At 43.6% G+C, this 18,796-nt stretch overlaps 1 protein-coding gene across 1 annotated transcript in view; it reads right to left on the reverse strand.

The window, feature by feature from the left end:
- The window catches only part of Mreg (melanoregulin), a 55,699-nt gene that overhangs the window by 24,773 nt on the left and 12,130 nt on the right, over nucleotides 1-18,796 (reverse strand). Inside the window, exon 2 of the mRNA XM_047547836.1 lies at nucleotides 13,835-13,994. Within this exon, the coding sequence (XP_047403792.1) occupies nucleotides 13,835-13,994 (160 nt within the window). The remainder of the gene's footprint in view (nucleotides 1-13,834; nucleotides 13,995-18,796) is intronic.

Below are 18,796 nucleotides of genomic sequence, written 5' to 3' on the forward strand. Positions count from 1 at the left end.
CATTTGGGACAAGAAAAAATCTGGCTTGTCCAATGCCTCGGCCTCCACCTTCAAGACCCTGTCTCCATCCCAGGATCCCAAGTCACTGACATTATTTCCAAGGCAATGAATCTGCTCCAACTCCAATTCAGGAAAGCAAAAACCTCAGCAATATTCTCCATAGATGTATCTGGAATTCCAGCAACAAGTACTGGCTTCTGCTCATAAAATCTCTGCTCCCACTTGTATTTCACCAATTATTATGAATTTGGGTTCAGTTTCCTCTTTGAAAATTGCAAAGCAGGTTAAATTCATCAGCCATTCACACCCTCACAGGATTCTGGTCTTCTCCTAAAGTATGCTTTTCTTTTTTAAAATTCTCAGTTGAATTGAGCCTAACAGAAAAAATACCCATTTAACGAGGTGGAAGGATGGGAGAAAAAGATTTTTAGGGTGGAGATCTTGTGGAAAGAACCAGGCTTGGTAAGGAGCCCACCCAAGCGGGAGAGCCTGATGGTAACAAGACAAGAGCCCTGGAGGCTGCACAATCAGGAGAGGACCCCCTCCAGAGTTAAGAGTGGGTCCGGAATGGCAGGGGGATGGCTGTGCATGCAAAGGACACCCCTTTTTTGTTGTTTTTATTTTTTATTCTTTTTAGATACGCATGGCAGTAGAGTGTGTTTTGACATATTATACACACAGGGAGTATAACTTATTCTACTTAGGATTCCATTCTTGTGGTCGTACATGATGTGGAGTTTCACTGGTTGCATATTCCTATATGAAATAGGAAAGTTAGGACGCCCCCTTTGCTGGTGCACAAATACAACTTAGGGTAGCTCAGTCCTACTCCTACTCAGCCTATTTCATTCCAACGTGTCTCCCATTCCCTCTAAACTGCTGTCTAGAGAGTGCAAAGAAGTGATGGCTCATGAGTGTGTGCCGCACTGGCCCTCCTTCAAAAAAACTCTGAATGCTCACCAACGTTAGACAGGTAACAGTGTATGCAGTGCGAGAGGACAAAGTCATTTTTGAACTTATTTTTGCAGACTGCCAAGGCTGGATTGAAAAAGGACACCTTGACCATTCCCTGGTGGCAGCCATCTCTCCTTCTGACAAGCTGCTCCCATCCTCACTCCTTAGCTTGCCTCAGAGTCCCCCAAATTTTAAGTGATTGCTAGGAAAGAGACCAGAGGCAATGAATAGAAGGCCATGTCCCTGAAGCAGGACCGGGCTTATCCACAAACCAAACTGCAGTGGATCTGTATCTCTACCACTTCGGCCTGTTTACAGAACTTTCGATAAACCCCCAAGGCTGGTGAATATAATGTTAATAATAATAATAATTATTATTATTATTTTAAACAGGCTAGGACAGATAGAAGTATATTCTTTGTAAAACTGAACAGAAATGTTTTTGTTATGCTGTGAAAGACTAACTCCTGACACACACCCCTCAGATGACTTGCCCGGTATCTAGGCCTGGTTGATTGCCAAGGAACCTGGATCTTCTGGTTCTAGGTCAAAAAATGAGATTGCACAGCTGGTAACCTGTGGCCCAGCGTGGTTCCCGCATGCCATGCAGCCTCCCACAGCACAACACATTATTTAGGGAAGAAGGAACTAAGTTCATTTTGACAGGTCCAAGAAAAATTGCGCCAAGATGAGTGCTTTAATAACAATAATGACAACAGCAAACTGGTAAAGGAGCTTGGGTGTGACTTTACCTCACCTAATTTGTAATTAAACACGACAATTAGTTCAAGAGGGTGTGCTCCAGTTGGCATTCATTAGCTGTGTGGCCTGCCTCTTGAATTGCAAAACCATAAAATGCCACAACTCACCTGTGGGCTGTGAATGGCATGCTCAGGTGTAACAATTACAGACGAATAGGTATGCAGGAGCCTGGCACCCAAATGGAAGGGTTGTTTCATGTCAAGAGAAATAAGATTGTATTCTCCTTCCAGAACACTCTGGGAATTTCAGTCTGTGAAGCTGCAGATCTGGGCCCCATTAGGAGAGGGAAGGTGCTCCCGTTTCCCCCACAGGCTCAATCAAAGCCAGGGAGCAAGGTGAGCTGTTCTTATGGAGTACTCCACAGAACCCTCCTGCCACCCACAGGTGAGCCTTGCTGGAAACAGGAAGTCCCAGTGCACCAGCAGCAATAGCTCTCCAGGGCTCCGTGCAGTTAAGCGCCATTTTCATTTATTCTAAGAGGGGCAAGACCAACCAAAGGAAGGCATGGGGGCGGGGACTCTGTAAGGGTGGAGTGGTGAAGAATCCAACAAAGCTCTGCTGCAGGGCAAGAGAGCTCCAGAGTCGAACCCTGACATACAGGAAGACCCTTCGAACACTGAGAAGACAAATGCTGACCCAAGGCAGCACTTTCTGCCTCAGTCTCTGGCAGGATTCCTCAAAGCCTGTTCCAGCTCCTCCTAAACCCACAGTTCTCCCCCTACCCTCACCCCTTGGGCCAGCACCCCACAGAAAAACAAAACAATTTAGAAAGACCCAGGGACAAAGCCACAAGCTGTGAAATACTAGGGAGAGAATTTTATTTTAAATAAAATATATATGTATGCAAAATAATGTAGCTGAATTGTTTTCAAACGTACAGCAAGCTATAAAGTTACAGGAATGTAAAAGTGTCCTTCTGTCCATCAACTTCTCAAAAGTTTATAGGTAAGTTTCCCCAAGTCTTATTTATCCTGTATATTAGCATCTTTATGTTTTCCCATGAGTGGGATTAGAGTACGCATATCCACCTAGCGACAGATCATAAGCACCTTTCCAGGTTGGTACCTGTAAGTCCTGTCTCATTACTTGTCAAGCTTTAAAGCATTCATTAGGCTAACTATTTATTATATATTTAACCAGACTTTCATCAGATAGGTTTATTTCCAGATTTTTACTTTTCAAAACAATACTGCAAAGAAAATGTAACTTTATTTAACAGCATACAAATATCCACAGAATAGACTGATAACAGCAAAACCGCTGGATGAGCTGACTTAATTTAGATCCAATGTTCAAGCTACTCTACCTTCCACTGGTGAATCAGTCTCAATGACTGATGTGGAAACAAAGGAGCTATTCTGATCACAAGGTATACCATTCTGGGTTAACCACTGCCCATGAGCTCAGCCAAGAGGAAAATGTAGATCTTTACTCCATGCTGCCACAGCCCATTCCAGCAGAGATTCCTCAAAGCTTAACAGTCTCACACGTTTCTGTGTCCTCAGTCAGCTTTATATATTAAATAACTAATCAAGAGAATGAATGAGCCTTCGACTGGAAAAATGTAACTCTCTATGACCAAGTTATTTGGGGAGAGAGTTAAAAGTTCCCATAGAAAACCTGGGATGTCAGAACCTCATTTCCTTGCTGAGACTTGGTAGTGCATGAGGTTTAATTTGCAGCAATCCCTGTTATTTCACTAGAACTACAATTTCGAAAGGTACCATCTATTCTGTCTCATGCCTACTGCCTTCCATTCCTGATCTGATGGGAATCTGCCTCCCCTCTTCAGGTTGAGCTTTGACTTGAAATACCCCCATTGCTCTCAGCCCAAATTCATCCCATATGACAATAATCTGAATTTTCCTTGATCCTATCTTCTGCTGTCTGTCTTCTCAAATCCCTGCTGGTGTCCAGAGTCAAAGGTTCTGTTCATCGGGAGATGATGTTCAGAAATCGCCATCAACCACCATCAAGGGACAGGAAGTCCTAACCAAATGATGGCAACTCCTCTGCCCTAGAGATGGAAGCACCAGGCCACACCATCTTAAGGACAAGGGTAGTAGCTATAGTATTCACAAAGCACTTAGAGCAGCACCTGGAATGCAGTAAGTGCTCCATAAATGCATTCTTCTTATCAGAGTCCTTCTCACCAAGCTACCTTCTTGTATGGTCCCTGGCTTCCCTCACAGATTTTATTATAGAGAGAGGTGGCACTGACCTGTTAAGTCCTTGGCTCCCTGGGTGATTATATGGACTTGGGTTTACATGGCAGTCTCTTGAGAATTTGGGTAGTGTTAGTAAAACCCACTGTGATGGTTAGTTTTACATGTCAACTTGGCTAGGCCATAATATTCAAATATTTGGGTCAAATAACCTAGATGTTTCAGTGAAGGTGTGTTTCGAACGAGATTGACATGCAAATCAGAGGACTATAAGTAAAGCAAATAATCTTCCATGAAGTGGATGGGCCTCATCCAGTCAGCTGAAGGCCTTAGTAGGACAAGAACTGGCCTCTCCCAAACAAGAAGGAATTCTGCCAGCGCACCACCTTTGGACTCAAACCGCAGCTCTTCCTTGAGTGTCCAGCCTGACAGCCTACCCTATCAGAATTAAATTTACCAAAACTCCACAGTCAAGTGAGTCATTTCTCCACTTGTGTATCTACGTATGTACGTATTTACCCATGTACGTGTGTGTGTTTTCTACACCATGTATGTATCTATATCAATCTACCTATGCTGTTGGTTCCATTTGTCCAGAAAACCCTGACTAAGACACCAAGTTAAAAAAAACTCCAGTCCTGGAAAAATCCAGTTCACAGACCTGCAAAGCTGATCACCAGATGTCAGGCTGAAGGCACACCATCCATGGTACTACAAGCCTGTGAGCGTGGCATGAACGACCACCCTGTCTCCCTCACCAACACGTCTATCATATCCACCTAAGAATAGTCACAAAACTAGAAACAGGTCCCCACCAGGATGAAAGGAGACACTCTAACTTAAGCAATGTCAATCAACTAGTTCTCCTATCAAGTTGAGGTGAGGGATATACAAAAAAAAAAAAAAAAAAAAAATACAGAAAAAAATTTCCTAACTCATTAACACAAAATTAGCATAAAATCTAAAACATACTAGACTTTGGGATGTATGAGGAAGTGACAACACTCTAATTCCAAATCGTACTTGCCTGATTTAACAATAGACACATAATTTTTAACAAAAGGAACTGATTGATAGACACATCAGAAAGAATTTGAGCTTCTGTCCTATATTTGAGAATAACTGAGATATCTTTCAAATAGCAATCTCATGCTGGCATTCTCTTAAAGGAAGAGGGAAATAAATTGAATGGTGTCTTACATTTTTTCTATAAAGTTCTATTGCCTATAAGCATATCAGGAACATATTGATTGTTCCTGCTCATGTTTAAAATAAAGGACAAAAGAAATTATTCATTCTTGTCGCTGCCCGCAGCAACAATTGCGTGGGTATTTATTGGAGGTGGACTGGAAATAAACTACTTCTATTCCTGGGCTGCTTCCTGGCTTGCTTGTTTGTTCCCTAGCTTACTGAGGAAGAGAAGCTTGCTTGATTTTAGAGAAAGAGAGGCTTTGAGAGAAAGATAGGCTTTGCTTATAGAGAAAGTTTTAGAGAAAGAGAGGCTTCTACGCTTATCAGAGATCTGTTTCTTCTTAGAGTTCTGCTGCTTCTTCTTAGAGGTGTGTCCTGCATCCTATGAACTAAAGGGTGCAACCTAGAGGTGTGTTCTCAGTTTTCCGATCTACGATCTGCCTTCTGCCGCTGCCTACTGCTTCTTACTGCTGCTTCTGCTTACTGCTGCTCCTGCTTCTTCTCTCTGCTAGCTGCTGCTTTTCGCCTTCTGCCTACTGCCCACTTATATTTCCTCCAGGAGACGGAGGGCAGGGCCACGCTAGTTGAGATCAGGTGAGGAGCCAGCTGCCCTATCACGGCAAAGGTTAAAACGAGCAGGCCCGAGCAGGAGCACTCGGGAACACCTGTGCATGCGTTGGGTGCGTGGACTTAATTGAATACGGCCAATGATAAATCACCTGGGTGTGCTTATGTTAATCAACCTCCTCACTGCCCATGTGATCAAAACAACCTCCGGCTGGCCGCCAGGCGCCATCCCAGTGCAGTCCACATGGCACAGCCCCCAACACATTCTCAGTTTAAGTCAACAGAACCTCATAATTTTATTTCTCTACTAAATAGTCACAATACTGAATCCAAGTAAAAAGCTCATTTCTGCTTGGACACCATTAAGAAAGATCATTTAGACTCTCTGGGTCTCTTTCTCTCTCTCTCTCTCTCTCTCTCTCTCTCTCTCTCTCTCTCTCTCTCTCTCTCTATGTCCGCTGTGAGAAGCCACACGTGATGTATGCAGGAGGCATCCTGACACACGACAGGCAGGTTCCTCTGATGGTTCAGACATTAGGGAAAACCAAAGCCAACACTTAACAGGTGACTAGGGTTCACCTTGCTATTAATCCCTAGTGTTTCAAATTTATAAGTAGTCAACTGCAAATTTTTAAAAACTAGAACTTGAGAGGCAGTTTCATGATTTCAATTTCTTCACAGGCCCAGTTGGTTTATGCATTATAAAAAAAAATAATTGAAAGAGCTAAATCCCATCAGAATATTCTCCTGTGCTGCCTGCCAATACACAGGTGGCCTCCCTTCTGGAAATGTCGACCACTGCAAGCACAGTGACAGAGGTGTGGGGATCTGTTACAGGAACTGCGAAGTACAGGTCTGCAGAAGGCCGGCCAGCTTCCTGCCCTTTCCCACAGGCAGTTCTAGAGGATTCCAACCTGTCCAAGCTATTTCCCTGACCTGTCAGTACTCACAAGTACGCCTTCTACTAGCTTTCACATATTCTTAGGGGGCATCTTAGAAGGAGGTCAATGAAGACATTCTCAAGAACAGTAAAAGGGGGCTTGGTCACCACATCCTGATATAAATGCCCAACACAATGGAATTCAGGTACAGAATGCTCCCAGTTTTCTGTCCTTTCCACGTCTTTTCTCTGGCCAAGCAGATTGAGGGAGGTTCTGCTAGACAGCGTCCTTGTTGTGGATTTACATCCCTAACACGGACATTGAGTGACTGTGACTGGCTTACAGTTTCAACTCTACCCACCCTACACAGATGTAAAAACTGGAGCCATCAGTTGTTTCACTGATCAATTTTTAAGAAAGATGATTGAAATAAAAGTTGGTGAGAGAACAGAGAAACTGGAAAGTAAAATGGTGCAGCCACTGTGCAAAATAGCATGGCGGCCCTCAAAACATTAAAGACAGAATTACCACATGAATCCTCTTCAAGGTATATGCCCCAAAAAACTGGAAGAACAGACTCAGACATATGTACACCTGTGTTCACGACAGCATGACTAATAAAGTCAAAAGGCAGGAGCAACCAAGATGCCCACCAGTGGATGAACAAACAAACAAAATGAGTATCATTCAGCTTTTCGAAGGAAGGAAATTCTGACACTTGCCACAGCAAGTGAATCTTGGATGAATCTCGAAGACATCATGCTAAGTGAAGTGAGTTGGTTGCAAAAAGACAAATGTTGTATGACCCCACTTATATAATACAATCAAATTCACAGAAATATAAAGTAGAAAAGGTAGTTGCCAGTGGCCAGAGAGAGAAGTTATCAAACTTACTATTGTTTAATAAATATGGAGAAAGATGGGAAAGATGATAGATTAAATGATGAAGCTGGAAAAGATTAAAAAAAATTCTGGAGATAGAGGGACAGTTGACAATTTGATAAACTACTTAATGCCACTGTGAATAAAAATACTTACTACAACTACACTGTACATGTAAAATGGATAAAATGGGAAATTTCATGTTATGTACATTTCACCACAGTATAAAAAAGAAATGTGCTCTTATGACCCAGCTTGTCCTAATTTAAATTTTTGACCTAGCACAGTTGATAACAGCACCACCCCTTTTCTCCTCATTGAAGCTGTACAACTTTGTCCCAAACTGGACAATAGATAGTATATTCACCCTAGGGTTAACTAATGATCCAGTGTCATCTAGCTAGAATGTGACAAAGTACAACTCTTACCCCCAAATCTGTCTGATCCCAAAACCCATGTTCTTTACCACTGCATATCCTACTAATGATACCCCCCTGCAAACATCAAGTTTGCCAAAATTTGTCATCTCAACTCTGTTGGTTTACATGGAGTACTGACATGCTACCTACTTCATAAGAAATAATATATATTTTAAAGAGGTCTGGGTGAGCAAACAATAGAAAGAAACATCAGAGACAGATAAACAGAATGTTTTCTGGTGAAATGCAATGGATTTTACTATCCAGAATGGTGCCACAGCACGGAGGCATGGAACATGCAGAGCCCACACAGGCTGACACTAAACATCACAGTCAGTGACTCCGTGATTTGGTAGGTACAGAGTAATGGTCAACAACACACAGACTCAAGCGTCTACTTGAAGCAGGAAGTTAACATCCACTTGGTGACCTTGGTTTTGATCAAAAAAGTAACTTTTTGATCAAAGCTTTTTCTAAACACACTAGAAATGACCAGAGTAATGTTTCTGGTCCTACAGGTTTTGTGGTCAGACAAACCTGATCTGGGATCCCAATTTTCCCACTTGCTTCCTCCAACGACATTGTACAGATGACTCAGTCTCTCATTTTACCTGCTGAAATGCCTCCTTGCTAGAGCTTCCATGAGGACTCAGTACTTGCCTATAGAGCATGCAGCATAATACCCAATGAACATCATAACCTAGAAGACAAAGGGCGAGATCCCTAGACTCTCTAATCTTAAGAAGCTCTTTTATCCTTCCCATCACAATGCCCTAAACCCAAATAATCACTAACAAAATAAAGAATAGGTGCATTCAATAATCTAGATAACTTGGACTCCAAAGAAAGAGGTCCTTGGAGGAACCCTGAATTATCTAGAGAACTCCTTCGATATTTCATTGCTATTTTGCTCCTCCATGTTTAGTGTGAACTTACAGCCCTGTCTCCAAAGGTAGCCAATGTCTGCACATTCGTAGAGAACTCAGGTGGCCTGAAAGAGTGGATCTAGTCCCGTTCTGGAGACCTGCTGAGACAGAGCAATGCACAGTTGACCCAAAATATCCTAGTCCCTGAGTGCTTCGGAGTTCCGTGGCTTCATGATCAGTTCAGCCCTTTCTCCCCATTTCTCACATTCTCCCTCCAAATATCCCAACCAACTCTGCTTAGTGGCTTCTTTTCATTAGGAATATGAAAGGTCGAGTGTATCATTCGGGCACTGGAAACAGCCTCTGGGAAAGCTCAGTGCTATTTTAAAGATGCTAGAGGAACAGTTTACATTGCCTGGGAACACAGTGGCCATCAGGCTGATGACAGGAAGATCACACACACTGTAAACCAGCAGGGTTTTCTTTTGCAATGTAAAAAACAAACAAGCACACACAAAAATGATTATTTAGCTGTTCACCCAGCAGATGTGGTTTCCATGGGATCACTCCAGCCATCAAGCATCTGGTGATCATTGACTCTGCTGCTGTGTAAACACTGCCTCACTCAGTGACAAGGAGACAGGCACTCCTCATGAGAACTACATTCATCTTCGAATGCAGAATTACTTAAAAGCTTTAAAAATGACCACAGAATTTCTATCACCCATTATGCCTAATAAATGAACCCAAACAGCACTTTAAAGAATGATCTGATGGCAGGTATTTTCTTCATCAAAGGTATAAAAGCTAGACTGAATGGTATAAAAGCACTCAGTGGTAGAGTGCCTGCCTGGCATGTACCAGGCTCTGTGTTCCAGACTGAGCACTAAAAACAAAACAAAACAAAAAAGGTTAAAAGCAGTTGTGTACAAAAGCCTAAGGGAACTGTTACCAAACTATGCACAGGGACACAAATGGCACAGAACCAAAGCACAGAAAGCAGGGACATTAGCAGAAAGAAACACCCACCCTGGAGCCAACCATGCAGGACACTCAAGGAATAGGTCTTAACCAGCTGCAATTGACACGGAAAAGCAGAACCCAGGAAATGGGTGGTAGACAAGACCACCTCCTAAAACGTTCACCAGCCTCAAGTCAACCATGGGAAATGCCTCAACAAGTTAGACTGAGGCTTCAGGAAGACTTCGTTAATGAATTTTGAAGTCTATTATTACTTCATTACAGATTGTATCTGTCCTCTCACGATTTCCATCATTATAGTCATTATATATTTTGTCTCTGGATTCACCAAGCCCAGGTTCAAATCCTGGTTTCAAACTTAGCAGCCATGTGGATCTGGATAAAGTGCCCCAAATGGAAATCATGATGGTACCTACTTCACCAAGCTGTCATCAAGGGGCATTGCTAGCCTCTGCAAACAACCAAGAACAGTGCCTGGCACTGTGTTCATTATCATTAATATCTTGAGGACAGGATCAGTGAGTATACAAATAGATAAATCAGGGGTATTGATAGATCACTGGCAATTATTGACATCCCTAGAACAGTGTGCTATGTAAAGTACAACTAGTTTAATGAGAAAGAACATAAGGATAATGATTTAGTAACATGATTTTGAGACTGTTTAGTATTTCTTAGTCAAACACAAAGTATTTTATGGTATCATTCAAAAACCAGAGCAACAATCTCCCACTACTTGGAGGGCTGCCAATGCATCATTTCTTCTGCTGAAAGTCTGTTTTCCATCAGCTCTTGAAGGCTTGTGTAAATGGAAGTGGAGTCTAGATTTACATGTTACTTTTTTACATTTTTTGACACTGCAAGTTACTTTAAGTTCATGCCTTTTCTTCATCATTTGCTTTCCTATATATGTTCTCTTCTGACTATTTTTCAATTTGGAACACTGTAAATTCCACCTTAAGTATTCTCTATCCACTTCAGACTTGATGGGGGGAATGTAAATAGCACACACACTGGTGTATAATCATTTTTTATTACTCAGAAAACTGCAAATATGAACCTTCCTAGGTCTTTCATGCTGTTGCCACTCAAGGAAAAATATTTTGTCAGTTTCCTTAATACCTTGCTTGAGGCTTCTAAACTATAATATGCAAAAAATATGTAGGGTTACTTGTTTCTTCAGAGATATAATTTTACTTTCTTTCAAAACCCAAATCCTCTGCTTTATTAAAATCTAAACCTATGCTATCATGTGTGAAAAAGAAAATAAGCAATGATTAAAAAAATATGGAACTTATTCAAACTTAACCCCCCCGCCCCACAAGCTTCCTCCTTCATTTGCTAAATCAATTTCAATTATACTGGATAAAAAAAGTAAGTGGTAATAGTCCTCACTTTACATGTGCTTATGTATCAGTAGTCCATTAACAAATTTTGTTAAGTTGACATTTTTTTAATAGAAATCATTTTAAAATCTGACCATTTTATATGAACATTTGGATTTTTCAGCTTCTCTTCGAAAAAAAAATTTTCCCCAGAACCCAGGGCCTTATGCATGCTACGCAAGAGCTCTACCACTGAGCTACATCCCCAGCTCTCAACTTCTCTTTAAAAATCAAACATTGCAACATTTGTGGGTCCGCAATCCCAGCATGGCACATAGCTCTCTAGAGTTTGGCAACTACTCCCCATTATTGCAATGTAGTTTCCAAAGTCATTCAATATGGTGGGCCAGGGGTGGGAGGGTGCTCACTTCACTCACTGTACTACCTCTCTCTGGAAGGATCTGATGTTGCAAACTCTGTTCTACACTGTGAAGTGTTTTTCCTGGTTTCCTCCAAGAAGGAAGTACTCTAACATTTTAATGCATGCTGTGGCCCAGCAATCTATTCCTGAAAAAAACTATGGAAGATGATCCAAATTTCTATGGATGTCCTCAGCAGCATGCTTCAATCACAAAAAACAAAAACAAAAACAAAAAACTGAATTAACCTAACTATCAATAGGGACTGTTTGAATAAAGATGATAAATCCTTGCAAAAGATACCAGAGTCCCCAAAAGCAGTAGGTAAATCTAAGCTACTAAAATAGAAATGAGTCCAAAATATATGAAGTAGAAAAAAGCAAAGTACAGAATGGTATATAATAAATGATTCAATCAGTAAGGAAAATGAATAGATATATTAATATATGCTTGCATTTTAAACTTTTAGAAGAAAATATAAATAACTTTTTATTAACTGTATTATTTTATACTTAAAAAAGCAGATGTACTCTGAACAGGGATACTTCATATCATATTATGTATAATTGTCATCATATCTTTATGTTATTTGATTGCTTATCTTGGCAACAGAGTCCCTCTAGAGCCAAGTTTGACTTCATTTCTTCAGCAGGAAGGAAGTCTCCTGGATGACCCTTCACACCAGGTCCCAGAGCCAGCATGGAAAACACACATGGGGCCATTTTGGAATCTGTGCTTACTGAGAGCCCTCTGTGGTTCATGCAGTCTCCTCTCCTATCTTTTCAAAAGTGGAGACAAATAGAGCCGAGGGACTAGAGCTCCTCCACGGAGAGCTGTCAGGCTCGCTCCAAGCATACCTTGTAGTCTGCTTCACACTTGCATGGGACCCTGTGTGTGCGTGCCTGGGTGTCATGCACTATTTCCCTAATGCCATTACTACTTTAGGTAGGATCAAAGAAGAAGAGGAAGAGAGGAGAACCCGTCCCCTACTCAATAGCAAAACCCCTAACTGGCAGACCCAGTAGACTAGGATTTGCTCTTTCCATTAAGGGGAAACAAGTTCACGTGTTTCCTTCACATGCTCAGGAACAGTAGCCAGCGCAGACTGTTCTTGGCAGCAGCAGCCTCTGTGACCTGCTTTCAGTGTTACCAGCCAAGAAGGAGAATCTGCTGGGGACGGGAAGCCAGAAACAGCACCGTGCTGGGCCACTAATGGATATTACACATCAACAGCCACTGCAGGGCTCTCCAGCCCACCCTTCCCTAGCCCTCCAGAACCAGAGGCAACTGTCAGCCTTCCCCCATCCCACCCATGACCTCTAAAGGCATCCAAGGCACACCAGAATAAAGGACCAGAACACATGGCATTTCCAAAAGTTATGATCTCCTGCTAAAATAAATTTTTTGAGAAATAAAATAGCAATAATTAGCAAAAATAAAGAAACCTAGATAAAGAACAGAAGACTCCCACAGGCCCTACCACCACTACACACCCAGAGTTTTTCTTCAAAGCCAGACCCTGGGTGCTAATTCATGCACTAGCATGCATTTAACACCGGTGTCCACTCACAGCTGACAGACCCAGAAGTCAGAAAACAGGTTGCTCTATTTGGAAAATGAGTTTATATAATAGTCCACATAGTACTCAAATGGCACTTTTGAAAGAAAGGAGAAAAAGACCATAAACAGCCTTGCTGTTTTACCCTAGAGTCCCTCCTTGAACACCCTGTAGCTACCATACCAGTAACTGTGATTCAGAGTCCTCAGGGGTAGTTTCAAGCCTTATCACAAAAACCATTCTAAATATGGCACATTCACTGCTGTCAAAGAAACACGAACAATTTAAGAAGCTTTAAACAGAAAAAGAAAAAAACATTCATTCAAGCCCCACTAATTCAGAATTAGTTATAATGCAAAGCACCTTTCAAATTTCAGTCTCAATCATCTACCTTGTTAAACAACCGGAAAGATTATGGACTATTTAAGATATTTAAGACAATCTATCTCCCTGCTCTTCAGCAGCACTTTCCTGCATGTAATTTGTACCGTTAAGGTAATAATTAGAAAAGAGTCTTATCTGTGGTATCAAGCAGGTTTATCAAGACCGGCTATAATTAGCAACTAGTGGTAACGTATGACACTAAAATACCTGCCCTTCATTTCAAATAGCTCATTGGTAAGGTGAGCTTGATGATATGTACCTGTAGTCCCATCTAGCTGGGAGGCTGAGGCAGGAGGATCATTTTAGCCTAGGCATTTGAGACCAGCAAGGGCAACACAGCAAGACTTCATCTCACAAACAAAAACAAAAACATAACAAAACTCATCCTTTGTTCTTTATTTCCAAGTGGGTATTCTTGTAATTTTCCATTTGTGGTCGTCTGGAGTCATCTGCACACAGTGAGATGTCAACGGTGCTTACCTCTGAGTCTTTGGCCTGCTGATTACGAATGACTATCAAATTGTACAGGATTCTGTCGTCATCTGCCTCTGTGTGGGACACATCATGAGGCAGGCTCCACAAATTCTTCTCGTCATCCCTCGCCAGAGTTGCTCCAAATGAAGAATATGGATTATTACCACTGTGGTATAAAAAAAAGAGGGGGATGTAAATTTCGTTTTATGTATATAAAATATAGTATATGTCACATGCATGTAACATGCAATACAAATAAAAATACATATTATATAACATGGAGTGTAATACGTAAATGTGTAACAAAAATGTCTAAATTAGCTCTAATAATTAAGCACAACACCATCCAAAGAAACAAAAAAAAAAAAATCACTTTAAAAAAAGTGGAGGATGGGGCTGGGTTATAGCTCAGTGATAGAGTGCTTGTCTACCATGTGCAAGGACCTGGGTTTGAACCCCAGTAGCACAAAGAGAAAATGTGAAAGCAATTAACTAAGAGATGAACTTTCTCCTGGCTCTGAGTCCAAGGAAGCATAATAAACTTAGAGCTCAAGTTATATATAATAACCAACCAAATCCTTACATGAGAACAGTATGCAAAAGTATGTATATTCAAATGCTCTCAATAAGCAATGCAAAATGCAGACTAGGAATTTCAACAGCCCCATTTGGTACATTTGTTTCATGATTTTTCCCTTATAAGGTGGCGTGTGTGTTTGAGATTGGAGATGGAACATGATATCTAAGGCATGCCCATTCATAGCTCCAGTTAACTTCCGTGGGACAGGACAGGTAGGGTCACCCTGGGGTCATTCACTTCAACTAATAATATGCATGACACACTGATTACAGGTTAATCACTGGGCTGAATGAAATTGTGAGCAAACAGACAAGTGTCCTGTGCGTAGGCCTCACTAGAGTCAAGTATGGGAAATACATTAATAAATGATTACAACTATATAATTAAAAACTGTGATAAGTTCTTGGAACTATTCAGGGAGCCATGAGGGCACATGTCAGATGCTCACAGGAGACCCTGGGGGAGGTGGGCATCAGGTAGGCACTGTGAAGAGGGGATGCTTGAGTTGTAAGGTGACAGATAAGAAGAGAGGGAAAGCAAAGGTGTTCAAAGGTTCAGGGTGGAAATTGTGGGGTATGTGTTAGAAGAAAGGGGGCATGGGCCAGAGAATGAACAGGAAGCTGGGGCAGGCGCCAGGCAGACATGGCATTGAAGGTCACGTTTCCAACATTCTTCCATTGTGGTCTTCATTCCTAAGGCCTGGAAGAGGTTTAAACAGGACTGTGGTGTGACTAAACAGTCACAGATCTTTAAGAGATCTTTCCAGGTAAAGTGTGGGGAATGTTTGCAGGGCCTCAGGAGAGGATTAGGCAAATTCATCAAGATGCAGTTGAGGTAACGCAGGTGAGAGGAGCCAGGTACTGGGATCAGAAAGAAGGGTGCATGTGCACTACTCAGGACTGTGAAGGTGGGATTCAGGGGACTTGGAGGACTGCTCGGAGGGGTGGGGACGAGTCAGTGGCCACGCCAAGCTCTGGCTTATCCCCTGGAGGGCGAGTGACTCCGTGCTCTGAGGCAGACCCTAGAATGCCCCTGGCCAGGGACTGGTAAGCACACCTGCAGGGTGACACAAGGGAATGACAAATGAGGACAGGAGATACCCAGGTAAGCAGGTAGGACGGGGATGAAGGCTAAAGTTAAGATGTGATGTGCTCAGAAGTTAGCATGAAGGAAATTCTCAATAGAAAGAAGCACCAATCACCAGACTGGGGCTCAGCAGCAGGAACCGCCCAGAAGGGAGCAGCTCCCGGGCTAGTGATGGATGCAAATTAGGCTGCCCAGAGTTGGGGAAGACAACCAGCGCACTCGAGGGAAAACTAAAGCAAAAGACCAGGACAGGATGTTGGAGCCAAGGCCAGTCGGAAGCCTTGAACCTGAGCTAGCACAGAGCGTAGGGCCTGGGTGCCACGCAGTGCTCCTGAAATCCCTCTGGCAGTTGGTCAGAAGTTTAGAATCTGAGACTGGACAGAGTGATCAGCATTATGGGGCAAGGAGCAGTTTATGAGGAGTCAGACACAGTTCAACCACACTGTTCTCAGACTGCTCCCTTCTCACTTAGGCTGACAAGCGGCCCTCAGACAAACACAGAGCCACAGCTCACCTCTTAAGAAGGATGAGCCAAGGCAAACGAAGGCAAGGGTGGCTTGTGCTTGTACATATGAGTTTTAATGAGCATGTTGAGTCCATCTGCTTGGTTATTCATTTGTTCAAAAACAAAGAACAGATACCTGCTTGGTACCAGGCACTGGGCTGGGAACTTTGTGCACTCAAAAATAAATAGGACACTGATTCTGCCCTTAATGTGACAGTGCTGATCTAGGCTTTGTTCTGTGATCTGTGACAAGTTATCAAAGGAAGGTTGAGCCTCACTGGGACTGGCCTGTGATCACTTTGGCCGAAGCAGGAATAAGGAGATGGCTGAACTGGCTGTCACAACTGACTGTCACAGGATGGTAGGTGGAGTTTTCAGACCATGTGCTCTGAGGTCTTCGTGGGGTCCCTCGGGATCACCACAAGGCAAGAGCACAGGAAGAGTTGGGCAGGGACAGAAAGAAGCCCACAAGCCAACCACAACCAGAGTGGCCACTCTCTTGGCATCTTCTTCATTACAAGGAAGATCCTGGAGGTGTAAGAAAGGTGGTGTTTTATTGCTCAACAAATAAATACATGATTTAAATGTTCTGAAATGATTTAAATGTTCTGAAATTGTGGTTGAGATGCAAATAAACGTGGAGAGAGGGGAAATGAGGCTGAAGGTTGCAGCCCGGGGGCAGCACAGAGGTTAGGTGAGACGAGGTCTTCAGCTGGAACTCATGGGCGGAAGCCAACTCTGATCCTGTCGAGATCTGGGTGCAGAGGGAGCTGGACACAGACCTAACTGTGCTCACCACAGACGCCACAGAATCAGAGGAGGGGTGGGAATGAGGAAAGACCACAAGGGAAGGGGTGTCCAGAGGGAATGTGGAGAGCCAAAGGTGACAGATGGTGGGGCACAGGAGGGGTAGCAGCACCATGGGGGTCCCAAGTCCAATTTCCTTTGCCTAACCAACTCTTGCAGCAGATGATGTACCACACGGCATTACCCCTAAAGCCCCTGCCCTGGGGTTCCGCACTCCATTCCCACGACATGCAACCATCTGAGGCAGGAGAGGTGGGAGGCATTATCTCAGTTGTTTGACTTCTCCAGAAGCAGGTGACGGTCCTCCCTGCATGAGCTCCCCAAAGGGGGTCACCTAGCAACCAGCTGTACCACTCCATATCCAAAAGTTATGACTGGGATGCACCCACAAGGAAGGAGCTTCCATGACAACCCCACATGTGGATGCTCCGGGTACAAACCAGCAAATTCCCCAGGGGCTTCTCCCAGGGCAGCGCTAATCTCAAGTCATGCAGGCCTGGTGGGCAGCTTCCAACCCGGGCTGCACTCACAGCCATGAACACACCTGTGGGCAAAGAAACCCTAGTTTCCTAGTCTTCCACTTTTACTCCACATTGGTTTCATTTCAAAAATCCTCGTCTCCACACAAGGTGATGAGGTCCTCAAGGGCAGGGACTGTGTTCACTGCTTCCGTGCCACACATCACCTGCAGAGTGGTTGCTTTAAAAAGTACTTGTTGAATGGAACCAGCTGCACCAGAATCCCAGGCTGCTGAAGGGAACCTTGGACTTAACTCATTGTTATCACCTTTTTAAACATCCCTAAAGGGGGAGGTGAGAAATTAGCATACCCTGGAACAATCAGTAAAGGTAACAGTTGACTGTGAATAATCAAGTCGCCTTTTGCTTTAGGAAGCCATGATTTCTTTTCCTGTTTTGGGGTGGTTGAGGGTGCCTCATTGGCCAGTACCCCCTCGTCATGATCAACTTCCCACCCCGTCTCTTTTTCTCCTCTCTCTAGCTGCCTCTGTCTTTCCTCTCTCTTCTTTCCTGCTCTTTCTTCTGTTTCTCTTTCCTCTCTAGCTGTCTTTGTCTCTCCTCTGGCTGTCTCTAATCTCTCTCTCTCTCTCTCTCTCTCTCTCTCTCTCTCTCTCTCACACACACACATACACACACACACACACACACTGGCTGTCTCTAATCTCTCTCTCTCCCTCTCTTTCTTTCTCTCTCTCTCTCTCTCTCTCTCTCTCTCTCTCTCTCTCTCACACACACACACACACACACACACACACACACACGAGACTCCACTCATCCTTGATCTATGGCTGTCTCTAATCTCCCCCCCTTTCTTTCTCTCTCTCTCTCTCTCTTACACACACACACACACACACACACTAGCTGTCTCTAATCTCTCTCTCTCTCTCTCTCTTACACACACACACACACACACACACACACACACACACACACGGGACTCCACTCATCCTTGATCTATGAGGCGCTGGGGCTCTAAAGGAAGGTCAACAGAGATCTCCTGAGAAGTGCTCACGTCTCCAGCAGGCAAAGACCTCCTGGGTTGTCCTCACATCTAGCCCTGCCCTAAGCAGAAGCAGTGCTCCCCTGGTTCCCCTGAGGAGCCTCTGACTCTGCCTAGTCACTGATACTCAGGGGACAGGCAGAACAGGAAAGAGACCCAGCAGCTGCTGCCCTGCTTGAGCGGTGCCTCTGCAGTGCTGCCCATCCCCAGCTCCGACGCCCTCCTGAGCCTGCTGGTCCTGCAGAGCCACCTCTTCTGCTCTGCCTGCCCTGCTGGTTCCTCTATCCCACTTTCTGCCACCTTCTTCAGTAGTGACAAGCTAGGCTTCTTTCAAAGGTCCTGAGGTCTGCACCCGAGCAGCCCCGGGAGGCCACAGGGCAGGGCGGGAGGGGGCTTCAGTCCCAGGCTTGGCTTTCTCTCCCTCCACAATATCGTGATTTCTAAAAGCTTCTGAAAGAAGGGACAGCACTGC

Source organism: Sciurus carolinensis, chromosome 3 (assembly GCF_902686445.1).
Source record: "Sciurus carolinensis chromosome 3, mSciCar1.2, whole genome shotgun sequence".
Taxonomy (NCBI): domain Eukaryota; kingdom Metazoa; phylum Chordata; class Mammalia; order Rodentia; family Sciuridae; genus Sciurus; species Sciurus carolinensis.